Source organism: Stigmatopora argus, chromosome 8 (genome assembly GCF_051989625.1).
Source record: "Stigmatopora argus isolate UIUO_Sarg chromosome 8, RoL_Sarg_1.0, whole genome shotgun sequence".
NCBI classification, from domain to species: domain Eukaryota; kingdom Metazoa; phylum Chordata; class Actinopteri; order Syngnathiformes; family Syngnathidae; genus Stigmatopora; species Stigmatopora argus.
The window spans coordinates 13,111,767-13,123,899 of NC_135394.1; the positions used below are offsets into that span (position 1 = coordinate 13,111,767).

At 41.2% G+C, this 12,133-nt stretch overlaps 1 protein-coding gene and 1 long non-coding RNA gene across 2 annotated transcripts in view; one reads left to right on the plus strand and one right to left on the minus strand.

Annotated features, from left to right (window-relative positions):
* The window catches only part of trabd2b (TraB domain containing 2B), a 61,043-nt gene extending 51,170 nt beyond the window's left edge, over positions 1-9,873 (minus strand). The window contains exons 1-2 of the mRNA XM_077608231.1: positions 9,590-9,873; positions 5,529-6,098 (exon numbers count right to left, since the gene is read on the minus strand). Of these exons, the coding sequence (XP_077464357.1) occupies positions 5,529-6,098; positions 9,590-9,703 (684 nt within the window). The 5' untranslated portion in view covers positions 9,704-9,873. The remainder of the gene's footprint in view (positions 1-5,528; positions 6,099-9,589) is intronic.
* LOC144079454 (uncharacterized) overlaps positions 1-12,133 on the plus strand; it is a 39,307-nt gene that overhangs the window by 24,091 nt on the left and 3,083 nt on the right. The window contains exon 3 of the long non-coding RNA XR_013301539.1: positions 1,065-1,237. This is a non-coding gene — a long non-coding RNA (uncharacterized LOC144079454). The remainder of the gene's footprint in view (positions 1-1,064; positions 1,238-12,133) is intronic.

Genomic DNA, 12,133 nt, shown 5'->3' on the forward strand with positions numbered 1-12,133 from the left:
CACTAGTGAAAAATGTATAATGCATTCATAAAACAAATTAAAAGAACAACACTCCCATTGAATCCAACTTAGTGCGAGCCACGTCTTCTTTTTTTCCGCAAACTTTAAAACGAAATTCCAGAATTGCCCGGTTTTGGTGTATATTTGGGACTCATATGACAATACGACCGGTTTTACATAGTATAATAACAGTTGATATAAATGACGTGCAAATAAAACATACCAAGCAAGAAATATGGGGATGTTAAACATTTTACCTTGGTTAGGGTTAAAAAGTTAGAGACTAAATAAGTATATAAAGATAATGCGGTGTCTTCGGTGTTTCCCAAAACAAGTCGACTTTTCAACAAACTTGAATTTGTTGTTTGTTGGGACTGCCTGCTTTTGATTGCGCCTTATGGTGCGGAAATACGGTAACCTATCAGCCGAATTATGTCTCCGGTGTCTGTCTGGCCAAAATATCTGGGTATGTTGGTGAATCTCAAAAAGTAACGTCTTGAGGAACTTCAACCATCAATTTGTGCTTGCGCATTATTGCAAGTTTTGGTTTTTTTCTTCTTCTGGAGCCGTCTTTAGACCACAACGCCGGCTTTGATGCACCGGCGATTCGCCACTGCAAACAATCCAACGGGTCAGGAAGAACGACTTCCTCTGAGTTTGCCGGTCCCTCGGTGGTCTATAGTGTCAGAAGGGAGACCAGGTGCTTGTGTTTGATGAATGATTTCGACTCATGTTTCTAAAGAGGCTCTGGCGAAAGTCAGTTACAGGATATTGTAAGCTGCTTTTATTAGGAACAAATAACATGTTGGCCAGCACAGTTTGGAAGCATTCCCAATGCGGATTTCCCATTTTAACGTGGCTCATGTTCCAGATTAGTTCAAGCAGTGACCACACAAGCGTCGTCGGTCGGTCTCCATCTCGCTCTCTTCCCTTTGATTCCCACCCACCACTTTCATGTCTATCCTTTGACCTTTTACAGTAAAGCGTGCAGGCGAGACAATCAAGCGAAGTCTTCAGATTAAATCACAAATTATTATAATTGACGATAATGGTTTCCATTTCAGCTGGGCTCGCTCTTACATATTTGGAAATCTGGGAGATCTTCAATCAAATGTTCCACTGAAATAAGATGGAAATACCCAAAAATCATCAGCGACCGACAAACGGAAAAGAAGCATCCCGGAAAAAGTCCCTGATGTTCAATAGGAAATGATTCAAAATTGACCAGAAGTGACAGGTGAGTACCCTAAAATGAAATGTGAAAAACAAATGTTATACAAAATTAACTCATTGCTTGCTATTGACATTGATCAATGTCCTATTTACTTAAACTGGCTGTGGTTGCTCATCTTTCTGTGCACATCCATTTTGACTGTCAAAATGGATATGACGTCTAGCGCCGTTAATGGCGGCAAGTAATTTAACTTTTTGGGCCAAAAATAAACTGGGCTGGCCCACATAACATCTAGTTGGCATCAAGGTGGCCCAGAACCAAACTGAGTTGGACGACGCTCCTTCAAACTGTGTTGGAGACGTGAATTCAACACTTTACACCAGGGGTAGGGAACCTATGGCTCGGGAGCCATATGTGGCTTTTCTGATGGGTGCATGTGGCTCTTCACTAACCTGTGAACCTGTAAAATATGTATTCAAACCGCTGGTGACAGAGCCTAGTCCAGAATGCACCAATAGGCGTGTGCGGTCGATTGGGCACCGGTCTTTTGGTCGCCGTTCTTTTGGTCGCCGGTCTTTTGGTCGCCGTCTTTTGGTCGCCGGTCTTTTGGTCGCCCGGACCACGACAAAGGGCGACCAAAAGACCGGCTACAAAACAAGGTAAAACAACACAGTCTACGCATCAATAAAAGCCAACAATGGCCATGAGCAGTTTCACTGAGCCGATGTGTGAGTGTATAACAAGTTCTCCAACAAAAAACAATAAAAGTCCGGGAAATGCGGAGCTTTTCTTTAGTCTAATAATTAATAGGGCATTAAGTATGACTAAATAGTAATTCGCAGTTTGTATTTAGGGAATTTGAGCAACGATTTAAATGGTAATTATCAATAACCTTCCGGGCGACCAAAAGACCGGCGACCAAAAGACCGTGTACCCCCATAGGAGCGTCACGTCAGCACTATGGCCCAGACACTACCTTTAACTTCAATCCGCTTTTTTTTCATGAGATTTTTCTACATGCATATTTGCATTGATTAGCAACTACGTAACAGTGTTGTCCGAAGAATTCATTTAGTACTTTAAAAGTGGTCAAATGACCCCCCAAAAAATTACATCTCATTTTCACATTTTTACTCTTAAATTCTGAGTACGGCTCTCAAAGAAAAAAAATAGGAATTGTTTATGGCTCTCTGTGTCAAAAAGGTTCCCGACTCCTTCTTTCCACCCTCCATGCCATAATATATTTGTCTATATTCTTGTCCTAAAACGGCACTAAATTTACCCCTCGTCGATAAAACTATAGAACCTGCAATGTTGAGGACATTTGAGCATATTTAGGATGTTGCAAATCTTCCTGGCTCCCGTACAGTATTTCTGTGACAGCGTCGTTAGGAGGTTCTTTTGAAAGCCAAGACCCTTGGAGCGTGTTTTTTCCTAAAATTAACCCCCATATCCCCTTTGACCTATCACATGGAGGTTGAGGCCCTTACATATTCAGCCGTGCAATAGAAAAGAGTCGCATGTGTGTCTCTGTTTATGTGGTGTGCATGCAAAGCATCTGTGTTGGACTGAGAGACTTGCATGACTGGGATATTTCTCCTCGTCTGTGCAGATCAAAGAGCAAGAATATAAATTACAGCGCAGCCTCTTCCTCATGTTGTCAAAGCTGATTGCTGATTTTTATGGGACCTCCCACGAGAGGAATAGTTTAGGATTAGCCTTGCTCATTTTTTAATTCAAAGTACCCACCCTTAATTTGTTCATCCCAAAGCGATGAATAGAAAATTGCTGTGTTGTTCATGTTGTTTGTTCGGGTTGTTGATCACAAGTCCCCGGCCAATATTTAGGGAGCGTGTCTGCATTCTTTGAAAGAAGAGCTTGTTCTCTTCTCAACTTTTTCCGATTTGTCCCATGCTGACATCGGTCTCAACGTTAGCCGACACAGGTGCAAGGAGATCCGAAACAGAGATGCTCTCATCTACAAAGACGTTGTATACACATTTTTTCCACTGCTAAAGTTTTCCTTCCATTTTTCTTTGGGAAAGGCATTCAGGCGCAGAGCAAAATGTCTGCTTTTCATGCCCTCCAAAGACTTCACATGTCATTGCAACCTTTAGCGCATTTCAGCTGTTTACGTCAAAGTTTGTTACCGTCACCCACAATCAGGGAAAATTCGAGTCTTTTGATAAGCCAACAAGTTTTAAAGGACTGCTAGACCTTGCCAAAGTAAAGAGGTTAAGAGGCCACTTCAACCCAAAATAGCTGACTTCCAGGTTTCATCTCATGTATCTAATTGCGACTTCCTCGGCCCTCGCTCCTCTGTTTACATGCTAGCGCCTCCCACCAAAAATTCCACGGAGGAGACGAGAATATTGCCCGAGGAGGTTCACGTTTAAAGAAATGAGGTAATCCTTCCTTGATGATGTCACAGAAACGAGACCACGTCTGACAACACTGAAGCAGATCAAGTCTAATCCCAAAATGTCCAGTTCATGCCTAATATTTCAAATTTTAGTCAATTCAAGCCAAATACAGACACTCCTCAACTTACGAACGCAATTGGTTCCGAGCGATTGTTCATAAGTTGAATTTGTTTGTAAGTTGATTTAGTGCTATATTTTGTATTATAATTTATGTTTAAGGCCTATATAAGTATATTGAAGGTTTATATAAGTGCATTTGTATGTTTAAGGCTTGTATAAGTAACACGCATTGGTTTGTACTGAAAAAAAAAACATTTAATAAAATTGAGAGAATATGTACAGTACTGTAGAGAGAGAGAGAGAGATTTATGTATTAGAAACTGGCCAAAAGAAGCGACCTAATGACGATTGCACAGTTTTCTTCTTTTTTTCATCATAAATGATGCAGTAGCACTGTATGGCATCATTCAATTGATTTGCAAACTTTGTGCAACGTTCAATATTTGGGTCCTGCTGCTCGATCTTTCTGTTTATAAATGGTACTGAATGTGCAACGCTCACCACTTTCTGACGCGCATCAAGCTTCATTATTATTGCCACTCGTTTCAAATGAAATGGCTTGCCTCTTCCTTGCAACTCCCTCAATAGAAGCCTTTAGCTTTTTACCAACCATATTCAATATTGGATGCATGAGATATTTAATGATACAAATGAAAAAGGTTCTTTGCACACTGGAGATACATTCACGCACTTCTTCTTCGTTGCAATGCGGAAGGTAGATGCTGGGTGAGCTGAGCTCTCACAGCGCCAGGCGTCGGTATTAGCGGCGGAAAGAAGTACTACTCCGAAAAAGACACGAAATACAAAATTGGACTTGCGAACATTTTTGGACTTAAACGCAATTTGCAGACATGTTCGTATGTACCGTTGTTCGTAAGTTGAATGTTCGTAAGTAGGGGAGCGTCTGTATAACCAATGTCGTTAAGCTTTAGAACTTTCGATGATCATGATTAGTTGACGTCAGCGTCGACAAGCTGTAACCTTTTTGAACAGGTTAGCTCAGACGTTCTTTGATTTAAGATAGTCTGCCTAAACTGCGCGTTTTACGAAATTTAAGCTGCTCCGTTATATGGCAGCCGTAGAACAACTTCCATGGGGGCCTTCAAAGTTTTGAGGAATAAGGATCGCTGCAATTAAGAAACTTGAGATGAACTCCCTGTCTCTCTTTAAGCATATGTTCTTGAGACATTTTTCTCTGACAACCCATGATGAACAATGGCACTAATATTTCATAATACTAAATGAAACCGGCTGAGGGGGACATCCTGGAAGCTATTTCTAGTATCCAAGGGCTTAAATACAACTGATCTGAACTATTCTTGGCTAACAACGAAACCTCGTTTTGTTTTTTTGCTCTTTCCTGAAAGGCCCTCAAATGACGCAAGTTGTGGCAGAAATCCTGTATTTTAAGAAAGTTTTAAGTGGTAGGAAAAGAAAGGAAGTGTGTTTAATTGAACCGGTTAAAGGTAACTTGTGGTGTTAGCGTTTTTAACCGTTTGGGGCTAGTTTTTTTGCGGAATGCAGTACAGGTCAATTTACATTGAATTGGAAAAATTAGTTCCACAATTTTTAATGCTATAAACCCTTTAAAAATGGTAAAAGTACAAAAATGATAGCTGTAGAAAAGTGACATCTAGGGCATGAGTTGCAGTATATCCTTGTTATATTTATATGATGATCTTAACTTGGACAAATGATCATCTTTTGGAACAATGACGTATATATTTGAGCATTCCGCAACTTGAAAAATTTGTAAGTTGAAGCACTCGTAAGTAGAGGGACCACTGTGGTTACCCCTCCACCAAAAAAATGCAAACAAGCATTTCTTATTATCCCGCAGGTAGAAAACCAATCAAATCTCTTTTTCTTACCTGAGAAAAGTTAAGACCATTGAGGGGGTGACACTGCTCCTCCACCCGTTCCACTGCCCCGGTCCTTTTCCCCATCCTCTCGGCCTCCTGAGCCAAAAACAAGTCCAGCACCGGCGTCCCCCTGGACCGCACGTCCCACTCGGTCAGAGAGTTGACCATCAGCATAACCCACACAGGCCTCTTCCTCTCCCAGTTTCCCGCAATGGCGTTGAACAGGTAGTCGGCGTAGAGGCCCCGGCCTCGCTGGTCCGCCGTCATCCAATAAGGCATCATGTGCTTGATGTAGTCGAGGTGGCGTTTTAGGCGGCGGTACAAGTCTCGAGGTAGTAGGCTTTGCAGGTTCTCCCCGTGGGGGAGCAGCTGGCAGCTGGTCAGCTTGGAGACGGTCAACGGGTCGGTCAGGTCTAGCTCGAAGAAAACATTGTGGCTGTTGCGGAATGCCCGCTTGGAGACGTCGGGGATGAAATCCCACACTCGGGTGTAAGGTACGTGAATGGTGCCGTACAGGTAGGAAGGAGGGTGCGGGGGAGGGCGCTTCACTTTCCACAGGAATGAGTTCATGTCGCTTTGCTGTGGAAGAAGCAGAGATATAAATAAATAAATAAGACAGGTGGATTCAAGCAGCGTTTTTTTTTGTGCTGGGACAGTCTTTTCGCATTGCGCACCACCAGCTCAAAATGTTCTCATTTAAAACTCTCCCCTATATTTAAAATATAAAGTCATTCCCATCAAAGTTTTATCAACAGGAATCAAAGAAACACCAAAAAATGTAGTTCAATATCAAATTTTTCCTTTTTGTTGCCAAAATCAAAGGGACCTAAAATCAAAGGGACCTAAAATCGAGAGGACCTAAAATCGAGAGGACCTCAAATCGAGAGGACCTAAAATCGAGAGGACCTAAAATCGAGAGGACCTAAAATCGAGAGGACCTAAAATCGAGAGGACCTCAAAACGAGAGGACCTCAAATCGAGAGGACCTCAAATCGAGAGGACCTCAAATCGAGAGGACCTCAAATCGAGAGGACCTCAAATCGAGAGGACCTCAAATCGAGAGGACCTCAAATCGAGAGGACCTAAAATCGAGAGGACCTAAAATCGAGAGGACCTCAAATCGAGAGGACCTCAAATCGACAGGACCTAAAATCGAGAGGACCTAAAATCGAGAGGACCTAAAATCGAGAGGACCTAAAATCGAGAGGACCTAAAATCGAGAGGACCTAAAATCGAGAGGACCTAAAATCGAGAGGACCTAAAATCGAGAGGACCTAAAATCGAGAGGACCTAAAATCGAGAGGACCTAAAATCGAGAGGACCTAAAATCGAGAGGACCTAAAATCGAGAGGACCTAAAATCGAGAGGACCTAAAATCGAGAGGACCTAAAATCGAGAGGACCTAAAATCGAGAGGACCTAAAATCGAGAGGACCTAAAATCGAGAGGACCTAAAATCGAGAGGACCTAAAATCGAGAGGACCTAAAATCGAGAGGACCTAAAATCGAGAGGACCTAAAATCGAGAGGACCTAAAATCGAGAGGACCTAAAATCGAGAGGACCTAAAATCGAGAGGACCTAAAATCGAGAGGACCTAAAATCGAGAGGACCTAAAATCGAGAGGACCTAAAATCGAGAGGACCTAAAATCTAAAGAACATGCACCAGAAACTAACAAGAAATGAACTGGAATTGTCACAATTCTAACAGGTAGTGAACCGAAATCAACTTGAAATGACCTGAAATTTATTAGGACATGACCTTGAATTGCCCTAAAATCAATAGAAAGTCATCTGTATATGTCCCAAAATCCACAATTTTGTTTTTTTTGTCATCCAGAAATTCCGTTTTCTATTGTTAGCATGTTCTTCATTGCTGGATGGTTGCCATGCTCATGCATTTACATAAGCCCGATATATCATTTTGAGGGACGCAAAGTCGATATGGCGCCCCGTTAGGTTGCGCTGCCATGGTGCCATTTATAGAGAGGCCCTCTTGGCTGTAAACAGACCTCCGTTTATTGTCGAGCTTCGTATAGCAGGCTGGCCAAAGCCCCTCTGGAACCTGGAAGCGTTTGAAAACTGCACTGCAAATATACTGAGTGAAGCTCATAAAGTCCGAAAAGCTGAAAAGAGCCTGTTCTTTGCTTTAAAAAAAAAAAAAAAACCTGCTGAGAGATTTCGGTTTGTGACATTTCTGACACTATAGGGGGCCTCGGCCGTTGACAGCCATTCTCACTGCATTGTTTGTGACTTGTTGCGCTTATGTTACAGCAAATTAAATCAGCGTAAGGCCATATTGCGTTTTGAATATGGTTCTTGTTAAGCGCCCGGCGTGAGCGCATGTGCTGTGACTTTGCTATTGGCACCGTGGCCGCTTTCGGCTTTTATAAACAATCTTCTGGCTTCGGAGACACGGTGTAATCAGGCATTTGAGGGATCAAGCCCGTTGCCCGGATTTCAAGTTATTCTTTGAAATTGCGCACTTCAAAAAAAAAAATCGGACCAAGGTTTCCTTCAGTTCCAATTATAGCGCCCTGCCAATGCCCCGTTTGTCCTCGGGCGGGAACGTCCGCCAAAAACTAAGTCCAGTCCTCTCTCGGGGCTTGCTTTTTTATCCTCGAAATGAAGTGCGATGAACACATCGTGATATCTGGCACGGTTGCCACCCAGACAAAATAAATCCCGGGCGCTTTATTTAATCCAGAGCGTCTTGCACAAATACAATTTGAATTCGCTTTTCAGTTTCAGACAAAGTGAGTGGCGTTTTTATTCTCTCCCATTTTTTTTTCATTTTTTTGTGCATGCGCAGCCTCTCGTGCCATTCGTCATTGTATCGTATAGGGGAAAATAAATCGCGCACTCTCAAGAGAAGACTTTAAGACATGGAAAAGTGGTGATCTTATGTGCTGGACTTCTCCGCAGAGGCTTGACGCGTTCGGCTCCTTTTTTTTATGGCGGTAATTACTCTTAACACAAACCAGAGTGCGGCGTAGTGCGTTAGAAGTCGTGCAAAGTTATGGAGCGCCGTCTCCTAAAGCTCATCATCTTGGATGAATTGTGTCCACTTGGAGAAAGGGCTTGTCTTTTTTTTTTTTTTGTAACCACAGCTGCAGTTGAATGAACTGAGCGGAACATGCAAATATGTCTGTCTATTGTTTTTCTTGTAAATAAGCCACGCAGAGCTGGAATGTCGCTGAGAGATGAACAAACATCGTTCCAAATTAATTTAAGTTCACCGCGTGCACTTGTCAGTTAAGCAGCTTTTAAAACTGGCATGAATGAGTTTGTGTTTCTTGGACGGGAACTCGGGCAGATTTGACAGAATGTGCCAAAATTTACAGTGTGAACAATAGAAATATATATGCAATATTGTTAAAAACAATAGAAATATATATGCAATATTGTAAAAAACAATAGCAGTACAGTAGTAATTGTTGTTGCAGGTTTTTGTTGTGATTATAAAGATATTGTATAGGTTTAATGATTCCCAATTTTAGAAAAAAAATATCATATTTGCTTATTGCAATTTTTGAATTGCTGCCTGACAATAGAAAATAACAGTTTCATTTATTTTCTTGTGAATGTAGTTTTTCCTTTAGAATAACACAATATTTTTTTATATAGATATACTGTATATGTATATAGAAAAATGCAATAGCGTTGATCAGTTTATGCTTCTCAAATTAAAATCCCCTTTAGATCAAATTTCTTTAATCACAATTCCATACAGGTATTATTGCAAAATCAATTTTCACTTCATACATTTTATAAACTTTTTTTACATGAGTCATACATATTTATTTATTTTTTCTTCCATGAGATCAAAATTTATCTTTTTACGTCTTCCATGCCAAATGATATCACTTGATATAATGTCATTTTTTGGGTTGTGACAATACATCATCAATATTCATAGATGCAATTACGAATATTATAACAGTCCCATTTAATTTTGCATTATATCTGATGATAGTGCTATGAAAGATTGTGTCTATCTGATGGTAGTACTACCAAATCAAATGTCCATCCTTGAGGGAATGGTCATCATTGCCCAAAGCGTCGCACTCACCGCCTCGGGGGGGTCGCACTGCCTGGGTCTGCCGGCCGGCCGAGTGGCCCGGGGCGCCGCGGGGTACAGCAGGGCGCTCAAGAGCAGCCAGCTCAGCCCATGCACGCGCAGCATAGTGTCCAGCTGACGGACAGCTTGTTCTCTTCTCTTCTGGTCTCTTGTCTTCCTTTCCCGGTGTTTCACAGCGCCGTCTGTGTCACTTCACAGCAGCGGCACGTCGGTGCAACCATCGCCATCCCCTACCCCGCTTTGAACACCCCCAAAACGTCTCTTCTCTCCTCCTGTCTGTGCGCCGCAAAGTCTTTTGGAAAGTTTCTCGGTGCGCTCAACAAGTTTGGAGCGTGTCTACGCCGGAGGGGTGGGAAGGGGCGGACCCCCCCTCCACCCCTACCGTCACCCCACCTCTTCTTCTTCCTTTAAAAGAGGGGAGTCGAGTGGGTGCAGGTTAAGAGGGCGATGACAGCTTTGCTGTAAACTCTGGATGTAGTGAAATTTGTATTTTAGGAACTTTTAGCCTTTCCACGTGTATGATTGCAGACTATAATTTCATTTATTTCCATCATATCAGGAAAAATGGTTGCAGTTAACCTTTTAAAGGAGCAATTGACCCATTTTTGGTCGATTTTGGGGGGGGGGGGCAAGTGGCTATTTTTTGTCAATTATATTACAATGTCTTGTTCATTAGGCTAGTTATAGTTAATAGTTTTTGGTATTTTTTTATTATAAATCATTGTATTTTGTGTCATAATTTTGATAACAAGTTTAATAATTCATGTTAATACAATTAAAAATGACTTAGATTAGTTTTAATTGTAATTATAGTTTAGCATGTAGTTTGATTATATTTTATTATAAATCATTGTATTTTATTTAAGTTTTTCATAATGGGCTTATACATTCATACAACGTTAATACAATGAAAAATGACATATATTAGTTTTAATTGTAATTTTAGGTTAGCATATAGTTTGATTATATTTTATTATAAATCATTGTATTTTGTTTTATAATTTTTCATAATGGGCTTATAAATTCATACAACGTTAATACAATGAAAATTGACCTATAGATTAGTTTTAATTATAGCTATGGTTAATAATGGTTTTAATTGTTTTTATTATAAATGTGTATATATAAGTGTATTTTATTCCATATGAGTTCATAAATTCATACAAAGATAATACTTAAATAAAAAAAGTTAAATAGAATAATAGTCTTAAGGTTTTTTTGTTCTTTTTCATAGTATTTAACTCATTCCATGCCATTCAAGCTACTGGATGTCCAATTCATTAAAAATGAGAGGACGGACCGTGAATGTTCATATTTTAGAACCCCTGAAAATTATTAAGAGGCACTCAAAAAGGTGCCAGCTTTTTTCTGACTCTCGTTTAACACGTGTTTGCATTTTATTAGGGCAATTGTGAATATACCCACATAATATCCAAGTTGTTATAGAGTGTGCCCACTTATACACGCACTTTAATTCAGTCATTTTTATTTCCCAACCCAAAATTATATTCAGAAAAAATCTAAAAATGGGTTTTTAATATCGACTTTTTACAACCCTCGTATATGACTTTCCTGCCCTTTATTTTTTGCAAGGCATTCCCCAAATGTAAATAATTCATATATCAAACGTTGTCGTGTGCTTCCTCCTTGGCAACCGTTCATTCATCTCTGTCCGTTGGCGTTTGACTGGTCGGCGGCGCTAAAGCCAGGCTAGCACGCAGCCTTTACAGAGATGATGAATGGTTACAAATAAACAGGCTTGAGTAAAGGCAACAGTGCAAAGTGTTTTGTTTATTCTCTCCGCCGGCTAGTCCTGATGTGGAGCAGACCCCTTTGGAATAAACAGTCAGGGAGAGAGAGAGCGAGAGAGACGCCTTTTCCTCCGCTTTGACCCCAGCCATTGTCCCAGCCGAGGCCCCGGTGACAGACTCAAGTAGCGGGGACATTTATCACACAGAGGCCTCTCACTGCCGGACCCTGGGACCCCCTCCCAGCGGATGGAAAGCTGACGGACGTGGTACAAGCGCTTCTTTGTCCCGGGTCGTGTTCTCCTTGCGTCTTTTTTGACCCGCCGTGAAGCTCATTGCGTGTTCTTTTGACCGACTTGTCTTTTAACACTGTCTCAATCTGGAAAAAAAAACATTGACCCCTTGACACTTTAGTCCAGGGGGGTCAAACCCAGTTGGGTTCGCGGGCCAACTAGATCTCGTGTGGGCCGGACCAGTTGTTTTTTGGCAATTAAAAGGTAAATTTATGCCACTGAAAGATGAGTATACACAGACAGGTTAATTTTGCGGATATTTTTTTTTCCACTTCAATTTTCGGGTGCATTTTCAGTCAATTTTGGATCATTTTTCAATTGATTTTGAGGGACGTTTCAGGATGCTTTTTTTCGTCGGTTCTTGCTGATTTTGAGGTATTTCTAGATTACTGTTGGTTATGGTGAAATTCAAGGATCCTTATTAACTCATTGGCTGATATTGAAGGCGCCATTTTGGGGCCAATGGATGAATGCGTGTGCGGTCGATTGGTCGC